The 19854-nt window shown below is 50.3% G+C and overlaps 1 protein-coding gene across 2 annotated transcripts in view; it reads left to right on the plus strand.

Moving 5' to 3' along the window:
- The window catches only part of REXO5 (RNA exonuclease 5), a 43673-nt gene that overhangs the window by 20243 nt on the left and 3576 nt on the right, over window positions 1–19854 (plus strand). For both annotated transcript variants that reach the window (XM_060260914.1, XM_060260915.1), the window contains exons 8-19: window positions 713–828; window positions 2929–3067; window positions 5967–6061; window positions 6766–6868; window positions 8327–8448; window positions 10269–10368; window positions 11086–11196; window positions 11306–11443; window positions 12954–13046; window positions 13407–13626; window positions 15847–16055; window positions 17731–17840. In XM_060260914.1, coding sequence (XP_060116897.1) covers window positions 713–828; window positions 2929–3067; window positions 5967–6061; window positions 6766–6868; window positions 8327–8448; window positions 10269–10368; window positions 11086–11196; window positions 11306–11443; window positions 12954–13046; window positions 13407–13626; window positions 15847–16055; window positions 17731–17840 — 1556 coding nt within the window. The remainder of the gene's footprint in view (window positions 1–712; window positions 829–2928; window positions 3068–5966; window positions 6062–6765; window positions 6869–8326; window positions 8449–10268; window positions 10369–11085; window positions 11197–11305; window positions 11444–12953; window positions 13047–13406; window positions 13627–15846; window positions 16056–17730; window positions 17841–19854) is intronic.

The following is a 19854-nucleotide window of genomic DNA, read 5'->3' on the forward strand; positions in this document are numbered from 1 at the left end:
ACTATTGGGGGGCAGGCCTGGAGCATCCCCAAGCTGCTGGACACAGCTGCAGAAATAAATTCAGGGGAACGTAAAACCTAGCACGGCTTTCCTGTCCCACCGCCAGCTGCCGATTTAAACTCCCCCACAGAGTGCCCTAAGTGGTAGAGCATCTGCTTGGGAAGCAGAAGGTCCCAGGTTCAATCCCTGGCACCTCCAACTAAAAAGGGTCCAGGCAAATAGGCGTGAAAAACCTCAGCTTGAGACCCTGGAGAGCTGCTGCCAGTCAGGGGAGGGACGGTGGCTCAGTGGTAGAGCATCTGCATGGTAAGCAGAAGGTCCCAGGTTCAATCCCTGGCATCTCCACCTAAAAAAGGGTCCAGTCAAATAGGCGTGAAAAACCTCCACTTGAGACCCTGGAGAGCCGCTGCCAGTCTGAGTAGACAATACTGACTTTGGTGGACCGAGGGTCTGATTCAGTAGAAGGCAGCTTCATATGTTCATATGGTCATTTGCAGGAAAATCTCTTTAGTTGCCATGTAGCCCTGATCCACAGATCTAAGTATCTGCAGATGGCAGCCACTGATGGCTAATAGTATATAGATGGCTAATAGCATATTGATAAAGAACCAACCAGGGCCAAATTCTCCTTCTGTGTCGGGGGGAGGTGGAAAGACTGTCGGCCCACTCATACAGTAGCCTTTCTAAATGCTGTTTATCTTCTTTTGCCCAGTGCCTCACCGATAAAGGATCTGAACTCACCCGCGTCTCAGTGGTGGATGCCAGCGGCCAGTGCATTATGGATGAGCTTGTAAAGCCCTCGTCACCGATAAGGAATTACCTTACAAGGTAGCCTGGTTATAGATTTAGTCAAGGAAACCAGTTCTGATTTTCAAGGATCAGACACTTCCCCCCTCCCCCCACAACCATCATGTGATTTGAGAATTGCCGTGCAAGGCCAGATTTGGGGGAGGGGGGCAGAGCGGTAGAATACTGCCAAATTTCTGGGCCAGTGTTCTTCAGCCTGTGGATTGGGGCCCTCAGAACAGAATGAAACATTTATTTTTAGGATTTTAAATGTCGTAAGTCTCAATTACAATTTAAAAAGTCTGGGCATGCATATTTGTATTCCATGAACACAGGGAGCAGAGAAACTGGTCCTACATCAAGATGACTTATTTACTTAATTCATTTGTACCCAGTTTTTCTCCCCAATGGGAACCTAACGTGGAATTATGCCAGTGGGGGGAAGGGAGGATAGAAGCATTGAGCCAAAATGGAAGCTTGTCTTACCTCTTTCTCTGCCACAACAAGATGGCCACAGACAAAAGCAGTTTTGGACATGAGGAGGCAAATGGGCAGTTGCGTTTTCAGCAGTTGTCCCTTCCATAGCCATGTGACTGTGTGTGTCACAAAGGCCCCAGGGTGGGTGGACGAGCTTCGACCTCTGCATCTCCTCACCTTTGGTCTATAACCCTGAGAGACTCTGGATTCAGTTGCTGCAGAACAAGAAGCTTTCAAAACAAGAGAGATAAAAGATGGGGCGAGGTTCTGTCCCAGGGATTCCTGCCACATCATGGCCTGGGCTTGGTTCCATGTTTGCAGAGCCGGCACCAGGTCTTTTGGCGCACTAGGCGAGCCCCCTGCCCTGACTTCCTCCCCGCCGCCCATGGGCAAAGCCCAGACCTCCCCAAAAAGCGTGTGCTTGGGTGGGAGGGGGGCTGGAGGTGGTGAGGAGAAGCATGGCAGTGGGCCTGAGGGGCGAGGATGCCCCTACCCATCTCTGCCCTCAGGTGGCATGCAGGTTCAAAGAGCCCCTTCTTTGCAGCACAGCTATCTCCCCTGTCCAAGCTGTTTCTGACTCCCTTCATCCTTGTGCTGAAGGGAAAGACAGTGAGGCGCCACATTTCTGGGGGGGAGAGGGAAGCAAGCAGCATTCAAAAGTCCACACCCTCCTAGCTTTTGCCCCAGCCCTTCAGAAGGAGGCAGAGGCTGCTGCGGGGGTGGGGGCGAGCAAGGAAGAAAGAGGGACCGCATGCAGGAGAGCCAGTTCGGTGTAGTGGTTAAGTATGCGCACTCTTATCTAGGAGAACCAGGTTGGATTCCCCACTCCTCCACTTGCAGCTGCTGGAATGGCCTTGGGTCAGCCATAGCTCTGGCAGAGGTTGTCCTTGAAAGGGCAGCTGCTGGGAGAGCCCTCTCCAGCCCCACCCACCTCACAGGGTGTCTGTTGTGGAGGAGGAAGGTAAAGGAGATTGTAGGCCGCTCTGAGACTCTGTCCTTGAAAGGGCAGCTGCTGTGGGAGCCCTCTCCAGCCCCACCCTCCCCACAGGGTGTCTGTTGTGGGGGAGGAAGGGAAAGGAGATTGTAGGCCGCTCTGAGACTCTTATCCTTGAAAGGGCAGCTGCTGTGAGAGCCCTCTCCAGCCCCACCCTCCCCACAGGGTGTCTGTTGTGGGGGAGGAAGGGAAAGGAGATTGTAGGCCGCTCTGAGACTCTGTCCTTGAAAGGGCAGCTGCTGTGAGAGCCCTCTCCAGCCCCACCCACCTCACAGGGTGTCTGTTATGGGGGAGGAAGGTAAAGGAGATTGTGAGCCGCTCTGAGACTCTTCGGAGTGGAGGGCGGGATATCAATCCAATATCTTCTTCATATAAAGGCCCTACCCGTCAGCTGATCGACAGGCCCTTTCACTGGTGTGGGAAGGGCAGCGGCTGCTCTTGGGTGCCCTCCTGGGCAATTTAAATCACCTGGAAGGGAGGGGGCGGTCCCCACCCTCCCAGCTGTTGCCCGGCACGGTGGCAGCCACTATGAGTCACAGGGGGGAGCCGAATTCAGCATCCCCCTCAAGGGCCACACCCTAAGCGACTGCCTAAGGTTGCTTAATGGGCATGCCGGCCCTGTACATTGGTTCATTTGTTCTTTCACATACCCTCTCGATTGCGTCTTGAAGGTACTCAGGAATCACAGAGAAGCTGCTGCTTTCAGTCACCACCAAGCTCGTCGACGTCCAGGCCCGGGTGAAGAGCCTGCTTCCTCCGGATGCTGTTTTAGTGGGTCACTCTCTAAATTTTGACCTCCGAGCTTTAGAAGTGAGTATCTTCTGGGCAGAGATTCCTCACTTTGGTGGGTGAGCCTGACTGTTTCAAGAGCTGAGCTCTGGTTTCTCTGCCACGCTTCTCTTGTGAAAGAGCCACGGCTGCTCTTTGAGAATCTCAGGCAACTCCTTCCTCGGCCCTTTCGACGCCTGAGGTGCTTCTTCCAATTTAATTTAATTTTTTTATTTATATCCCGCCCTCTCCTGCAAGCGGGCTCCGGGCGGCTTGCGACATTAAAAAAACCTTACAAAACATCAAACAAACTACATCCAAACGAAATAATCTCATAATTACAGAATTAACAGAAACCACGATCCACGTCATTGGCAGCAAGTCATAAAGCCACATATAGGCTGGTAGCATTCAGCATAACTGGAGCATCTAGGTAGTAACGAGCTGGGGGAAGCGATGACTTCAGGGGACACCCACTGGATCAATTAAAAGCCTGGTGGAAGAGCTCCGTCTTACAGGCCTTGCGAAACTTGGATTAGTTCCGCAGGGCCTGGATCTCCAACAGGAGATTATTCCACCAGGTAGGGGCCTGGACCGAAAAGGCCCTGGCCCTTGTTGAAGCCAGTCGGGTGTCCTTAGGACCAGGGATCACAAGAAGATATTGTGCAGCTGACCTCAGAACCCAGGGGGGGCTCATATGGGGAGAGGCAGTCCCAAAGATATGCAGGCCCCGGTCCGTAAAGGGCCTTAAAGGTAAGAATCACCACCAAGAGCCTTTAATTGGCATTTTAGCAGTAGGAATATTTTACTACTCACTTGTAGGTCTGTAGTTTCTCCTTCTTTTACCTCCCTTCATCTGGGAATTATTTCTGATGGGCTATTGCCAAGGAGACCCAAGCTGAACCCCGAAGGGCCCCAGAGTAGTTGAACACAAATCACTAGACCATTGCTTCCTTTTAAAATATTTATTGAGGAAACTTGTTTCAATCTGTAATAACACAAAATTTATTCTACAGCCAACACACTACTCTAGAATCGTGCAGCAAGAAAACAAGGAAGTTTAAAGATAATTTATAAAAATTTACCTGAAGGAGTGCAGATAGAGGAATCTGTACCCCTAGATGCCACTATTGTTTAGTTAGCCAATTAAATTGAAAATTAAATTAAATTGAAAGCCAGTTTTGTGTAGTGGTTATGTGCACAGACTCTTATCCGGGAGAACCGGGTTTGATTCCCCACTCCACTTGGCCTTGGGTCAGTCATAGCTCTCGCAGACTTGTCCTTGAAAGGGCAGCTTCTGTGAGAGCTCTCTCGGCCCTTCCTACCTCACAGGATGTTTGTTGTGGGGGAGGAAGGAAAAGGAGATTGTGAGCCATTCGGAGTGAAGGGCAGGGTATAAATCCAATATCATAATCTTAAAATTCTTCTTCAAATACAATTTCTGAGCTTAGAAAAATTGGGTATAAATCTGATTTTTTAAAATTTACTGTTAAACCAGAAATTTTGCTAAAAGTTTAGAGGGCAGCTAGTTTACTGTAATCGTCATTTGCTGTCAGAGGCTGGGAAAAGAAGATACTGTTGCATTCTGCGACCATAAAAGTATGATGTCTGCTCCAGAATCCAGATCTGTCTCTGGTAGGAACTCCCCTGAAGAGGGGCGGAGCGGAGGGAGAATCTGAAACAAGTCCCCAGATTTTGACCTCAGCAAGTGGGCAGGTTCATACAAAGGAAAGGGGACACGAGTGCTAAATTTAGGGGCAGTGAATGCAGTATCTTCTTAGCGGCTCTTTATTTTGTATGTTCACATCTGAACATACTCTCCGCAGTCACCAAGTTCTTTCTGGGAATGTGTGCATTTCTATTTCTTTATATCCCATTTTTCTCCCCCTTCTCCCTCAACGACCCTGTGAGGCAGACTGGGCTGATAGATGATGACAGGCCCAGGCATCAAGAGAGCTTCCATGGTAGAAACGGGGATTCACACCTGGGTTGCCAGGGCCCTTGGCTGCCACTCTGCTCACAGCAAGCTTTGAATTCAGCAGGAGCTCACAGGAGCACAGCTCCTGAACCTTTCTGAGCGTTCCCCCTCTTCCTCCCCACCTGCCTACCTTGTCCATTGAATAGTAGGTGCAGCTGCTTAGCAATCCCTGGATGAGCTGCGCCACCTATTTTTCTACAAAATGACCCCTGGCCCACAGCATTTTTGAACACGCCTGTACTCTCCCACAAATGAGTGCACAGGGAAAGGCAGGCTCCACCCTTCTTCCCTGACATGTTCATTTTCTACATCCAGGGAATTGTTACATTGCAGGAAAACATTAAAATGCAAGTCCCTTCATTCCTTCTGTAATGGGGCAGGTCTCAAAAGAACTGCTCGCATGATTTTGTGGAACGTATGGCCACATTTAGAAGATGATGATATTGGATTTATATCCTGCCCTCCACTCTGAAGAGTCTCAGAGCGGCTCACAATCTCCTTTCCCTTCCTCCCCCACAACAGACACCCTGTGAGGTGGGTGGGGCTAGAGAGGGCTCTCACAGCAGCTGCCCTTCCAAGGTCTCAGAGCAGCCTACAATCTCCTTTACCTTCCTCCCTGTGAGGTGGGTGGGGCTGAGAGGGATCTCACAGCAGCTGCCCTTTCAAGGACAACCTCTGTCAGAGCTCTGGCTGACCCAAGGCCATTCCAGCAGGTGCAAGTGGAGGAATGGGGAATCAAACCCGATTCTCCTAGATAAGAGTTGAAGTACCTTTTAAAAAATAATGGGGATGAAAAATAAAAGGGAAATGACCTCTTAGATGGCATTTTCACAACCTGCATTTGTCAAAGAAGCCAAGGATAGAAAGTCAATCACAGCAGTTACCGTTGCAGCCTCAAGACCACAGTCGCATGCTACAGGCCTTTCCTGAGTCATGCTTCTGATGCCTGCTCTCCTCTTTCAGATGATACATCCCCATGTGATAGACACGTCAGTCCTTTTTGCCAGGAAGGGAGGCAAAAGATTCAGACTGAAGTTCTTAGCAAAAGCAGTTTTAAGGTAAGGCTGTTTCTGTTTCACACCAGGTTTCAGAAATCAGAGAAGGTGACAGGCCACATAAGGGACCAGAAAATTAATAATCCTAGAATATCCTAGAATAATTAGGATATTTTCTCTCCTGGCAGCAGCAGCTACTGCTGCCTCTTCTCCAGTCATATTCTGGACCAGCCTTACAGGGGTATTGTGTGAGATAAAACGAGAGAGTGGCGAGCCAGGTATACTGCCATGGAAGAGCGGTGGGATAAAAATCTCATAGACATATTGTGGCAGAGAATTCCACAGAATAACTGTGCTTTGAGTGCAGACGCACTTCCTCTTGTACATTTTGAAAGTAAGGTCAGTCCATCTGACTAAGTCATAGTGTCCCCATGGGCACACCCTGGCACTTGCTAATCCCATTTCTGGCCCCCTCCAAGGACTGTAGGAAGTGGGTGGAGATGGGCAGGGGTTTTGCCCAGCGAGGCTTCTGATTGCCTGTTGGAGCACTGATTGGCTCAAAAAGGTTGGAAGCTTCTGGACTAAGAGATTCCCACCCATGCCCACAGCTTAGGTGCTCCCTGGCCTGAGCGGTCATGGTTTTTCATAAGGACTAGAATTCTCTCCTGCAGCAGTGGTGTTCCACGATCCATCTCTTAGCAGGCATGGAATGGATCATATATCTCACTGTACTTACCGTTTTTCCTTTTGCTTCATCTGCATCCAAGGAAAGAAATCCAGCGCACAGACCAAGAGGGTCATGATCCAACCGAAGATGCCACATGCGCCCTCCAACTGGCCCAGTTTTTCCTGGATCAGGGACCGAGAAAGGTGTCTGACTTTCTATCATTTGTGGTCTCCCCCCCCCCTCCCTTTTAAAAAAAGAAATCCAGAAGCAGTTAAAACTCTGCCTGTAACTGTTGCAGAGAAGAAAATTCATGGCACTGATGCCCAGCAAGCAAATCTTCCCTTATCAATGTTATAGATTTTGAGTGTAGAAGAATGACCCGTTGCTAGACCTTGCCATGATGCGTCATTGAGACCTGTCTGAACAGCCTCCCTTCACCCTGTTTATGGCAGTCCTGCGAGGGAGATTTCCCTTCAATAGTGTTAAGTAGCAAAGGGGGAGTCTGTAGCGTAGTGCCAGAAGACATGCTTCATCCTACGTTCAGTCGCAGAATCTCAGCTGGCAGAGAATATTAAAAGCTGTGCTCTGCCCAGCACCCTTGGCTAGATGGCCCAATGATCTGGCACTGGCAGAATACCCGCTTGGCATGCAGAAAACCCCAAGGGTCAATCCCCGGCATCTCCAGCTAAAATCTTTTATTCGCCTGGTGCGGTCCCTGTCAGCCGCAAAGCAAGACTGAATTCAGGTGAAAATAAGAGGGACGTATTTCTCCTCACCCTGTTTCTGGTATTCCACAGATGTTCCATTTGAACATACATACAAAGCTGCCTTCTACTGAATCAGACCCTGGGTCCATCAAAGTCAGTCTTGTCTACTCAGACTGGCAGCAGCTCTCCAGGGTCTCAAGCTGAGGTTTTTCATGCCTATTTGCCTGGACCCTTTTTAGTTGGGAGATGCCGGGGATTGAACCTGGGACCTTCTGCTTACCAAGCACACTGAGCCACTGAGCTAAGGCTTACCAAGCAGACTCAGCCACTGAGCCCCCGTCCCTCCCCTGACTGGCAGCAGCTCTCCAGGGTCTCAAGCTGAGGTTTTTCATGCCTATTTCAACCCTTTTTAGTTGGAGATGCTGGGGATTGAACCTGGGACCTTCTGCTTACCAAGCAGATGCTCTACCACTGAGCCACCGTCCCTCCCCATTTAAAAGACCCACGGCTCTGTTCAATAGAGCCTGCTTTACTTCGCATCTTCATTCGTGCCGCTTACTACAGGGCGAACCTTGAGCAAGCCTGGATGCCAACCAGGGTTGTGTGTTTTTTTGTAACTGAACTCCTTTGCATCTTAGGCCACACACCCCTGATGTAGCCAATCCTCCTGGAGTTTACATCAGGCCCTGTACAAAGAGCCCTGTAAGCTCCAGGAGGATTGGCTACATTAGGGGGGCATGGCCTAAGATCCAAAGGGATTCCTGCTACAAAAAAAAGGCCCTGATGCCAGCCTTTCCCAGGTTTTCCTGCTGCGTCAGAACTGGGGACCGCAGTCGAGTGAGAGGTGAAATCCCAGATGTTACCAGCAAAATGCCAGGACCCGGAGATCTGTAACACAGACTCAGTGTAAACTTTGGAAGGACCGTTTTGTAAAGTGGGTTGATTTCTTCCAAGGTAGCAGAGCTGAACCTGGAAGTCCAGTGGCTGGAACAGAGCCAAGCCCGGGATGCAAAGAGGCACAGCTTGCCAAAACTGAAGAATGGGATCCCAAAGCAGCCGAGGACACCCGTCCAATGGTAAAGAGGTTTTCTGTCTCCTGCGGTCTGCTTTGTGTGTATTTATTTATTTATTGGATTTATATCCCGCCCTCCCTGCTGAAGCAGGCTCAGGGCAGCTCACGACAATAAGAACCTTTACAATTCTAAACTCTTAACCGTTAAAAACGTTGAACAAATTAAGCAATTAACAATTAAAACGGATTCAAACAATTTGAAACAATGTGGTGCTCATGGCATTAGTTTCCAGTGTCTTCAGCCCTCTTGGGTATCCTCATATACCAGGGGTGGCCAACGGTAGCATGGCCATGTTGGCTGGGGCTGATGGGAGCTGGAGGCAAAAAAAACCTCTGGAGAGCTACTGTTGGCCACCCCCGTCATATGCTACTGTCAGTTCAGTTGAAGGCGAGGAGTTTGCATCTGTATAGTTCACGGTTCCTTTAAAATGAGTTTCACTATCTAGCCAACTACGTAGCATCACTTTTAACTGACTCGTGTCATTTTAAAAATACCATCCGGGACAGATTAACTGTTCCCCGCAGTACACAAGTCCACAAGAATTTATACCCAGAATTAAATTTTGTTGGTCTTCAGGGTGCCACTGGACTCAAACTTTATTCCATGACAGGAGTGGCCAACGGTAGCTCTCCAGATGTTTTTTTGTTGCCTACAACTCCCATCAGCCCCAGCCATTGGCCATGCTGGCTGGGGCTGATGGGAGTTGTAGGCAAAAGACATCTGGAGAGCTACCGTTGGCCACCCCTGTTCTATGAGTTGGGGAGCCTCTTGTTTGAATCCCCCCCCTGCTGAGAACGTGCTACATCAGGGATGCCGAACTCATTTGTTATGAGGGCCGGATCTGACATAAATGAGACCTTGTTGGGCTGGGCCATGTGTGTACCTATTTAAGATTAGGTAGCAGAGATACAAACTTTTTAAAGGACACAGACAAACATGACTAAAGATTTTTTTTTTTTTAAACTTAAACTAAAACATGCTTAAAACATTAGCACTTGTTGGCCTTAAAGGTGCTTTATTTATTTCTCAAATTTCTATCCCGCCCTCCCCACCGAGGCAGGCTCAGGGCAGCTCACAACATTCACGTCAAACAATAAAACAGTAAGCAACAATTTAACATTTTAACAATAATTAGTACCGATTAAATAATCTTAAAACAATTTTGGTGCTAGCGTTGATCCCATTCAATTCAGCAGCGTTGGGCATCATACCGTAATTCAACTAAAGGCGAGTTGAAATAGAGCTGTTTTACAGGCCTTGCAGAACTGAGCAAGGTCCCGCAAGCCCCTTCTTCTGCTCTGTAGCTCCTGTGCAATTGAGCAAGCCTTTGTATTTCTCCCATGGGATCCAGGGAGCTGGGCAAAGGAAGCTCTGGCTCTTTCCCTCCCTCCCCAGGGGACCAGGAGGGGGAGGAGCCTTAATCAATGGAGAAAATAGAGGTTTTGCTCTGTAGCTCCTGTGCAATTGAGCAAGCCTTGTAAGGCAAGCTGAGATGCAGAAGGAAGCAAGAGAGGGAGACGGAAGCAGACAAGAGCCAGTTGCTCAGGGGCCTGATAGGCGCTCTCTGGGGGCCTGATTCAGCCCCCGGGGTGCATGTTTGACACCCCTGCACTACGTGGTCTTCTTGAACATGGGATTGCCTCTCAGCCTCTGCCCTTTTGCCCCTTCCAGAACATCGGTTGGTAAAACCAGCCTACTTCGTTGTAACAGTCTAAACCAAGGCTGTTGATTCTATAATCTGGGCAAGCAGCTTGTTTCAAACATGGGATTCTAGTCATTTTTTTAACACCCAGTGGACTTTGCTTCCCCCTTTTTGCTCTCAGGCTTCTAGACGCCTTGCCGTCTCTCAGTCAAAAGGAACTGCTTCTGGGAGGACAAAGCGACACTTCTCCTGACAGCTTCTCCTCTCACCAATGCAAACAGGTGAGCCATAAATGCCCTCGTTCACTTGCTTGTTTGGAGAACTGGAAGAAAGAATCCCTGGGGAGGGGGAGACGGCACAAGAGCCTTTCAAGCAGCTTCTTCTCACCCAGGCCCTCTTACCCAACAACTACCACACCTAAGGAGCCGTCTTGCCTCAAAGAGGAGGAGAAGGGCAGCCCACTGCCCACTTTCCACTCCAGCGTCCTTGCCCTGCTCCAAGGGCCACTGCAGGCCCTTCTCTTACCTTTCGAACCTTTCTGTCAGCAGTCTTCAACTGTTCCAGGCTCACCCAGTGACCAGTTCATTGACAGGAAGTCATCAGACACCGTGGTCATGTGATAGGAAGAGGAGGAGCCAGAGTGAGGAGTGTGCCGGCATTTAGGGCAGTGAGAAACACAAGCCAAGTGGCAGGAGGTGCACCAAAGTCAGGAAGCAGCCAAGGAAGAACTTTGTCCAGCATTGAACGACCTTGCCTAGCAGTACTGTTGCATGGGGCCCGAAGGCATGGGGCCCATGCTTTCTGTGCCTTAGCACTAGCACCAGGTCCTTCCAAAAGGGTGTCTTTATCAGCGCTCAGGGGTCCTGGCTGCTGGGTAAAAGACCACCATTTTAGTCTGTCCACTAGTGGGTCTCTTCCAGGTCCCTGTGGTTTTCAGGCCACTGACTGACAGTCCTTGATCTTCAAGAAGGCTCCTGTTCAAATGTCATTCTTTTTAGATTCTCCAGCAAGCCTTGGAAGAGATCCCCAAGTCATCGTTCCGCATCATTCAGTTTCCTTCAGATCCACGATACCTGACCCCCTGCCTTGCTGCAAGCCTCAGAGCAAAAGTAATGATGCCTTTTGTCTTCTCAATATTTCACTGAGAGGAGAGGGATCCACTGGTTATCGGGTTCCTTTTTGTCTTCATGAGCTCAGCATTAACCCTTCTTTCCCTAGCTGCGGACTAAGCTGACCGACATGCTGACGGTTTATGCAGGTCCATTCGGAAAGGGCTTGTCCTTGAGGGCTCTGAAGAGGACCTTTGGGAACTACGGACATATTCGGTCAATCAGAGTCATTGCAGAAACTCTGGAGGTGAGTGGATAGAGGGGGGTTCTGTTCCCCCTTTTAAAAATCAACAGAGACTTGGTAGAATATGTGCTGTCCCCTAAATAGCCCCACACTTTACTTTTCTTCCTTCTATAAGCAATGAGAAGACCTTCACAAACTGGTGTAGTCATGACACAGAATTATGGGACATGTGGGGTGGGGGCTTTAAGATAGGTCTTCTAGCTTTCCAACACCATTTAGTATACTAGCCCCCCCCAACCTTTTACAACCTGGAATTCTGACACAGTGTGGTGGGCACAAAATGGCTGCCACAGGAGGTGGAACCAGCCACAAAATGGCTGCTGCAGCTTCATTTTGGTCACCCAGTGAAGACCCTTGTGCTGTGGTGGCAGCTGCTGCCAAAGTGACATTTTTAAAAATCAGCACAGCCAATTTTCTCTGATGGAGAAAAGTTCCACCTGGCCCTGCCCAATTCCTTAACTCACTGGCACCACATTGGGGGCTCCTCCTGAGGTGTACAAGACCTGAGAGGCAGCATTGCTGCCCCGCCCCCAATGAATATCCTTGTAAGACAGCAATTGTTGTCCCCATCCTGGATGTCTCAGAGAACACCACAGCATTCAAGTCATCAGAGCTCTTGCTGAGATTTAGAAGTTAAGGCTGCTGTGGAGTAAAGGAGGTGCTCACAGAGGGCCATTTTGCCAGGCAAGGGTGGAGCTTGAAAGACTAGTTGCATACAAGAAGGGCAAGTAATCACGCCTAGACCAGGATCTTATAAAAATTCCAAACCCTCCTTCAGAGCCAGGGCCGATGTGGAGCCTCTGACCGCCTTTCTCCACAAGCCTGGGCGCCATCACCATTCTGAAGAGGAAACTGGATTGTTGAGCCTCGGAGGGCAGCCCTGGCTCACCGGCTGGCTGAAGGTTGCTGCCTGTTCCTACCCCCAGCTCTGCAGGGGGGAGGGGAAGGAACCATTTTGTACATTTGAAAAATAAAAAGTGCTCTGAAGAGGACTGAGCAGGCTGAAGGCAGCTGAGTGTCAGCCTGGAAAAGGAAAATAAGAAAAGGGCAGGAGAGAAATAGGCTTCATGTTCTCCCAAGGGCAGGCATGTTTGGGGCAGCAGAAATTTTCCCAAGAACTATTGGGTGGGTGGCCTCAGGGCTTTTTTTTGGTAGAAAAAAGCCCAGCAGGGGCTCATTTGCATATTAGGCCACACCCTGTGATGTCACCATTGTTTCACGGGGGGCTTTTTGTAGAAAAAGCCCAGCAAGAACTAATGGCGTATTAGGCCACACCCCCTGCCACCAAGCCAGCCGGAACTGCATTCCTACTCCGAAAAAGCCCTAGGTGGCCTTGAGCCGATCGCTATCATCTTCAATCTAGCCTGTGTCACAGGGGGGTTGCGAAGAGAACTGCAGGTTCCCTGTCCCTGAAGAAGGTATGCAATAAAAATGTAATAGAAGTAAATTGAAACGCAGTCAGCTTGCCATTGCGATGAGGTGCTCTATCACCATCTTCTCCTTTTCTCCCGAGCCCCATGTCTGTATCCAGTATGAAGTTCTAGAGGCAGCCCAACTTGCTATAGAGAATCTGAATGGAGCGGAAGTTGCAGGATCCTGTATGAAGGTATGCCTGTCTCCTGTCCCCTCGGGGGAAGGGTAGCTGGAAGGAGCCTTCGTGTGCAGAGCGGATTCTTTCTCATCAGTTCTCCGGAAGGAAAAGCTCCATCCCATCGCCCGGTCCCCACAGTCCACTTTAAAAAGGAGAACAGCAGTCACAGTTCCTTCCATGCTGGCAAAGCAGCATCTGCATAATCCCCCCTAGAAAGGGCTCCTGCAGAATCCAGTCCAGCACGGCCCTCTATTGCACCAGGGTCACAGCAGGGAGGGTGTTCGGAAGTTGCTTGGCGTGATTGTGGCCCCTCGGCGGGGAGTTTCTTGTGCTGCTGTGTCACGGCAGGTTTGTTTCTCCTCCTTCCCCCACCAGGTGCAAAGACCCATCACTGAAATGACACTTGATTGTGAGACACTCCTGAAGCAGCTGGAAATGGATGTCGACAATGAAGGTGTGATTTACGTGGCAGGATTGGAGGAGACCCACAGTGAGGCAGATTTGCGAGACCAGCTGGGTTTCCTGAAAGATCTGAAGTCCGTGTTCCGGCCAAGGGATCCCAGAAGCGGAAGACAGAGAAATTACTGTTTTCTCAGTGAGTAACAGTATACATGGCACTTGAGGGACTACGTCCTGGAAGCCTTCTGTGCTTGCAGAAACAAAATCAGGAGATTGTTCAGAGAGAACAAAGCAAGCTTTGGCCAGGAGAAATGTTTGTAATCAGGAAGGATTTGCTAGCACCTTTCAGAAGGTGCCACATATGGTTGCCAAGTCCAGTTCAAGAAATATCTGGGGACATTGGGGGTGGAGCCAGGAGCAAGGGTGTGAACTCCAAAGGGAGTTCTGGCCATCACATTTAAACGGACTGCGCACCTTTTAAATTGCTTCCCTTCATTGGAAATAAGGATAGGGGCACCTTCTTTGGGGGCTCATAGAATTGGACCCCCTGGCCCAATCATTTTGAAACTTGGAGGGTGTTTTGAGGAGAGGCACCAGATGCTATTCTGAAAATTTGGTGCCTACCTTAAAAAGCATACCCCCCCCCCCCAAGAGCCCCAGATACCTGCAGATCAATTTGCCATTTTTCCCTATGGGAATTGGTCTCCACAGGGAATAATGGAGTGCCCAGCAGACATTTCCCTCCCTCTCCCCACTCCCAGCTTTCTGATGACCCTGAAGTGGGGGAAGGGCCTCCAAACCGGGGGATCCCCTGCCCCCACCTGGGAATTGGCAGCCCTAGTGCCACAGGAAGCACCTTCCCATTGCTCAAGTGATCCCAAGAAATTGCTCTGAAGGTTATTCTTTCCCTCTAGTATTTTCCGTGCGCTTCAGCCAATGCTCTAGGTGAAGCTTGTCACATTCCAAGTTGCACAATTATGATCTGTGACAATGGAGAGAGAGCTGAACCCCCGTGTGAGGATGAGGCTAAGACGGCCTTCTCATCAGAGGTATTCAGAAAGCAGCCAGCAAGAGACAAATGTTATTTGTTAGTTTTGCCTTTACAAACTACGGCAAGTAGCAACAGCTGCTGAGCACCGGTGATCTGTAAATTCTCTGAAACATGGGTGGAATTCAGGGTGGGCCCAGATTACCTGTTTAGCAGAAAACAGACCTATTTTGAAGATGTTTATTTTTATTATAACCAAAAGAGCCTTGGTTTGTGCTTGTGGCCAGCTCTTCTAGTTAGGGATTAGGGTAAAGAGGAGCAGCAACGGCCTCCTCATCTGTAAGGTCGTCCTTCACACAGAACTAGAATTCTCCTTCAGCCCTTGTCTGTTTTAACTAAAAGTGACCTACATTTCAGAAAGTCTACAAATTTAAAAGCTGTCCAGGTAGAAGCAATGAAAAAAAGAGCCAGTTTGGTGTAGTGGTTAAGTGCACGGACTCTTATCTGGGAGAACCGGGTTTGATTCCGCACTCCTCCACTTGCAGCTACTAGCATGGCCTTGGGTCAGCCATAGCTCTGGCAGAAGTTGTCCTTAAAAGGGCAGCTGCTGCGGGAGCCCTCTCAGCCCCACCCACCTCACAGGGTGTCTGTTGTGGGGGAGAAAGGGAAATGAGATTGTAGGCCGCTCTCTGTCCTTGAAAGGGCAGCTGCTGTGAGAGCCCTCTCAGCCCCACCCACCTCACAGGGTGTCTGTTGTGGGGGAGGAAGGGAAAGGAGATTGTAGGCCGTTCCAAGACTGTCCTTGAAAGGGCAGCTGCTGTGAGAGCCCTCTCCAGCCCCACCCACCTCACAGGCTGTCTGTTGTGGGAGAGGAAGGGAAAGGAGATTGTAGGCCGTTCTGAGACTCTGTCCTTGAAAGGGCAGCTGCTGCGAGAGCCCTCTCAGCCCCACCCACCTCACAGGGTATCTGTTGTAGGGGAGGAAGGGAAATGAGATTGTAGGCCGCTCTCTGTCCTTGAAAGGGCAGCTGCTGTGAGATCCCTCTCAGCCCCACCCACCTCACAGGGTGTCTGTTGTGAGGGAGGAAGGTAAAGGAGATTGTGAGCCTTTCTGAGACTCTGTCCTTGAAAAGGCAGCTGCTGTGAGAGCCCTCTCCAGCCCCACCCACCTCACAGGGTGTCTGTTGTGGGGGAGGAAGGTAAAGGAGATTGTGAGCCGCTCTGAGACTCTGTCCTTGAAAGGGCAGCTGCTGTGAGAGCCCTCTCCAGCCCCACCCACCTCACAGGGTGTCTGTTGTGGGGGAGGAAGGGAAAGGAGATTGTGAGCCTCTCTGAGATTCTTCGGAGTGGAGGGCAGGATATAAATCCAATATCTTCTGTCTTCTTCTTAAGGGAGGCATTTGATGGGTCTTTTTCATTTCTCTTTCAGAATTTCCAACAGCGGAAAGCTCCTCCATGGCCCTCCAAGCCATCAAGGAGCAGGCCTCCCGAGGAGGAAAACTGCACAGCAGGAGTGCATTGATGCCTCCACATCTCCACCGGTGGCTCCACCAGGAGAATCGCAATGGCGAACGTCCCACTCCTCCCCAGCTGCCACACAAGGTTGGCCGCCCACTGAAGGAACAGCTGTTTGCTTTGGTGAGTTAGTTGCTCTGCTTTCGCTCTCCGAGACGCAGGCCGCATCCCCTTGGGCTGGGTGTGCAGAAGGTCCCAGGTTCGGTCTCTGCCGTCTCCATCATAGCAGTCTTTAATAGCAGGTGAACGAAGGCTCCATCAGTGCCAGAGATCCTGGAGCCAGAGTAAAAAAAGGCAAATGCAATTTGGGCTGTATCAACAGAAGTATAGTGTCTAGATCACGTGATGTGATGGTATCGCTTTACTCTGCTCTGGTAAGACCTCACCTGGAGTATTGTGTTCAGTTTTGGGCACCACATTTTAAGAAGGATATAGACAAGCTGGAACGGGTCCAGAGGAGGGCAACAAAGATAGTGAGGGGGTCTGGAGACCAAGTCCTATGAGGAAAGGTTGAAGGAGCTGGGGATGTTGAGCCCGGAGAGGAGAGGGCTGAGAGGCAATATGATCACCATCTTCAAGTACTTGAAGGGCTGTCATATAGAGGATGGTGCAAAATTGTTTTCTGTTGTTCCAGAAGATAGCAAAGGAGTTTCTGCTCAACATTAGGAAGAACTTCCTGACCATTAGAGCGGTTCCTCAGTGAACAGGCTTCCTCGGGAGGTGGGGGGCTCTCCTTCCTTGGAGGTTTTTAAACAGAGGGTAGATGGCCATCTGACAGCGATGAAGATCCTGTGAATTTAGGGGGAGGTGTTTGTGCATTTCCTGCATTGTGCAGGGGGTTGGACTAGATGACCCTAAAGGTCCCTTCAAACTCTTGATTCTTAAACAACACTGTGCTTGGCGGATCGTAAGATCCAGCTGTATGTAGCCCCAAACAAGACCTGTTTAAGATGGCGCTGCAGGTCTTTGGTAGTGCCCATGCTTTGCAGGCAGAGTCTCCCAGGGTGCTTTCAAATAGCAGGCCTCACAAAGACCCACCACCTGTCAGAACAAACCCTATCAAACGAGATGAGCTGCTTGAACGTATGAAGCTGCCTTATATGGAACCCCTCAGTCCATCAAGGACAGTCTTGTTTCCTGCCCCCGGCAGCAGCTCTCCTGGTCTCAGGCAGAGGCCTTCCATATCCCCTGCTACCCGGCAGCCTTTTGAACTGGAGATGCTGCCAAGGACTGAGCCTGGGACCTTCTGCATGCAAACTAGGCGGCTCTACACCTGAATCGAGGCCTTGCCCTGCTGGTCTTACAAGAAAAGAGCTCCATGTTGAGGGTTTACTTAATTTTGTTTCTTTATAGTTAACATTTTTGAGGCAGGTTGTACCTTCCTCAAAGATCCATTTGTATGTAGCTGGAGAGCCAGTTTGGTGCAGTGGTGAAGTGCGCGGACTCTTATCTGGGAGAACTGGGTTTGATTCCCCACTCCTCCACTTGCACCTGCTAGCATGGCCTTGGGTCAGCCATAGCTCTGGCAGAAGTTGTCCTTGAAAGGGCAGCTGCTGTGAGAGCCCTCTCAGCCCACCCACCTCACAGGGTGTCTGTTGTGGGGGAGGAAGGTAAAGGAGATTGTGAGCCACTCTGAGTGGATGGCGGGATATAAACCCAATATCATCTTCTTCCTGCAAAGTATATTTATCACAGAAATGTTTGTGGAACTTGGTAGTAATTGCTGGGGCTACCATGCCTCTCTCTCACCTGGCCAACCTTTTGAAGGATAGCTGTTTTAACACAAGCCTTTGCGCAGGAGCAAGACTTAAAGATTGCAATGAAGGCTTGTGACCACTGGATCAAAAAGCTGTACAGAGGTTTGCCCAGCCGTACGCTTTGTGTCATCCTGTTCCCAGGAACAGACAGGTAAGGAACCTTTTGCATGTTTCAATCACCTTTTATTTGTATCCCACCCCTCCCCCTGCCGCTTCAAACAAACAGGAGGCAAGCAGGGCATGCGTTGGATCTGGCCCTTGTGTCCACACAAACACAAATACGGGGGCATTCCAAAGAAAGGGCAGAGCAACCTCCAGCTAGAGAAATGTAGTCAAAGCTTTTTAGTATTAATCAGCTAGCGCAACCTCAGTGACAAGCAAACCAAGGTGACGCACTTCCATCAGCTCCATATCCACTTGCCTGCCAGCCGATGCAACTGCATGCATGTGAGCAATCCAGCTTCTCACCTGTGGAAGGCTTCCCCCAAATGAAACTGAAAATCCAGAAACGGGCAGGGGTGTTGAGAAGATGAAGCTGCCTTATACCCGGTCAGAGCGTTGGGTCACTACGGTCACTCATTCTAGAAGTGGCTAGAACAGAGGGGGTCCTTTAAGGGAAGATTTTTGTTGTTCAGTCGCACAGTCGAGTCTGACTCTTTGCAACCCCATAGACCAAGTCACGGCAGGCCCTCCTTTTGGTGCAGTGGTTAGATGCATGGACTCTTATCTGGGAGAACCGGGTTTGATTCTCCACTCCTCCACTTGCACCTGCTAGCATGGCCTTGGGTCAGCCATAGCTCTGGCAGGGGTTATCCTTGAAAGGGCAGCTGCTGTGAGAGCCCTTTCCAGCCCCACCCACCTCACAGGGTGTCTGTTGTGGGGGGAGAACCGGGTTTGATTCCCCACTCCTCCACTTGCACTTGCTGGAATGGCCTTGGGTCGGCCATAGCTCTGGCAGAGGTTGTCCTTGAAGGGCAGCTGCTGTGAGAGCCCTCTCCAGCCCCATCCCACCTCACAGGGTGTCTGTTGTGGGGGAGGGAGGGAAAGGAGATTGTAGGCCACTCTGAGACTCTGTCCTTGAAAGGGCAGCTGCTGGGAGAGCCCTCTCCAGTCCCACCCACCTCACAGGGTGTCTGTTGTGGGGGAGGAAGATAAAGGAAATTGTGAGCTACTCTGAGATTCAGGGCGGAGGGCGGGATATAAATCCAGTGTCATTGTCGTCTTCCTGTTTTCCACCATCCTCCGAAGTGTGCTCAAATTCGAGTTAGTTACATCAGTAATGCTGTCCAGCCATCTCATCTTTTGCCGTCCCCTTCTTCTTTTGCCTTCTGTCTTTCCCAGCATCAGGGTCTTCTCCAGGGAGTGCTCCCTTCTCATTTGGTGCCAAAGTATTTGAGCTTCAGCTTCAGCATCTGACCTTCCAGGAACAGTCAGGGTTGGTTTCCCTTAGGAGCGACTGATTTGACCTTCTTGCAGTCTCAAGGTTCTTCTCCAGCACCACAGAGGGTGATACCAGGGATCAAACATGAGGCCTTCTGCCCACAAGGGAGGGGCTCTGCCACTGAACAGAGGCACCCTTTCCCTAGGGAACCAAATAGGAAACTGCTCTGTGGCAACTGCTGGTCCAGTCAAGCTTGGTGTTATCTGTTGTGACTGGTAGAGCCTCTCTTGGCCTTTCCTTCCACCTGCACCCTGAGGGGAGAGAGAGCAGCTCAGTGATAAGGGTATCAGCTTGGCATGCAGAAGGTCCCAGTTCAATTCCAGCAATCTCCAGTGGAAAGAATCAAGTAGGACAGGGGTGGCTAACGGTAGCTCTCCAGATGTTTTTTGTTGCCTACAACTCCCATCAGCCCCAGCCATTGGCCATGCTGGCTGGGGCTGATGGGAGTTGTAGGCAAAAAAAAACATCTGGAGAGCTACCGTTGGCCACCCCTGAAGTAGGAGGTGATGTGAAAGACCTCAGTCTGAGGCCCTGGAGAGCCGCTACCCTGCCAAGTAGTCAGTACTGATTTGATAGACCACAGGAGTCTGATTCAGTGTAAGGCAGCTTCACGTGGCATGCATATCCTTTTAACTGCAGACTGCCGGTGCTTGAACCAGAGAGGTTTGGATGCAAAGCAGGTGGCCTCCCCCTGAGTCACGGCCCCCTGGCATAGGGGCGAGAT

The sequence above is a fragment of the Heteronotia binoei genome, chromosome 20 (assembly GCF_032191835.1).
Source record: "Heteronotia binoei isolate CCM8104 ecotype False Entrance Well chromosome 20, APGP_CSIRO_Hbin_v1, whole genome shotgun sequence".
NCBI lineage: Eukaryota > Metazoa > Chordata > Lepidosauria > Squamata > Gekkonidae > Heteronotia > Heteronotia binoei.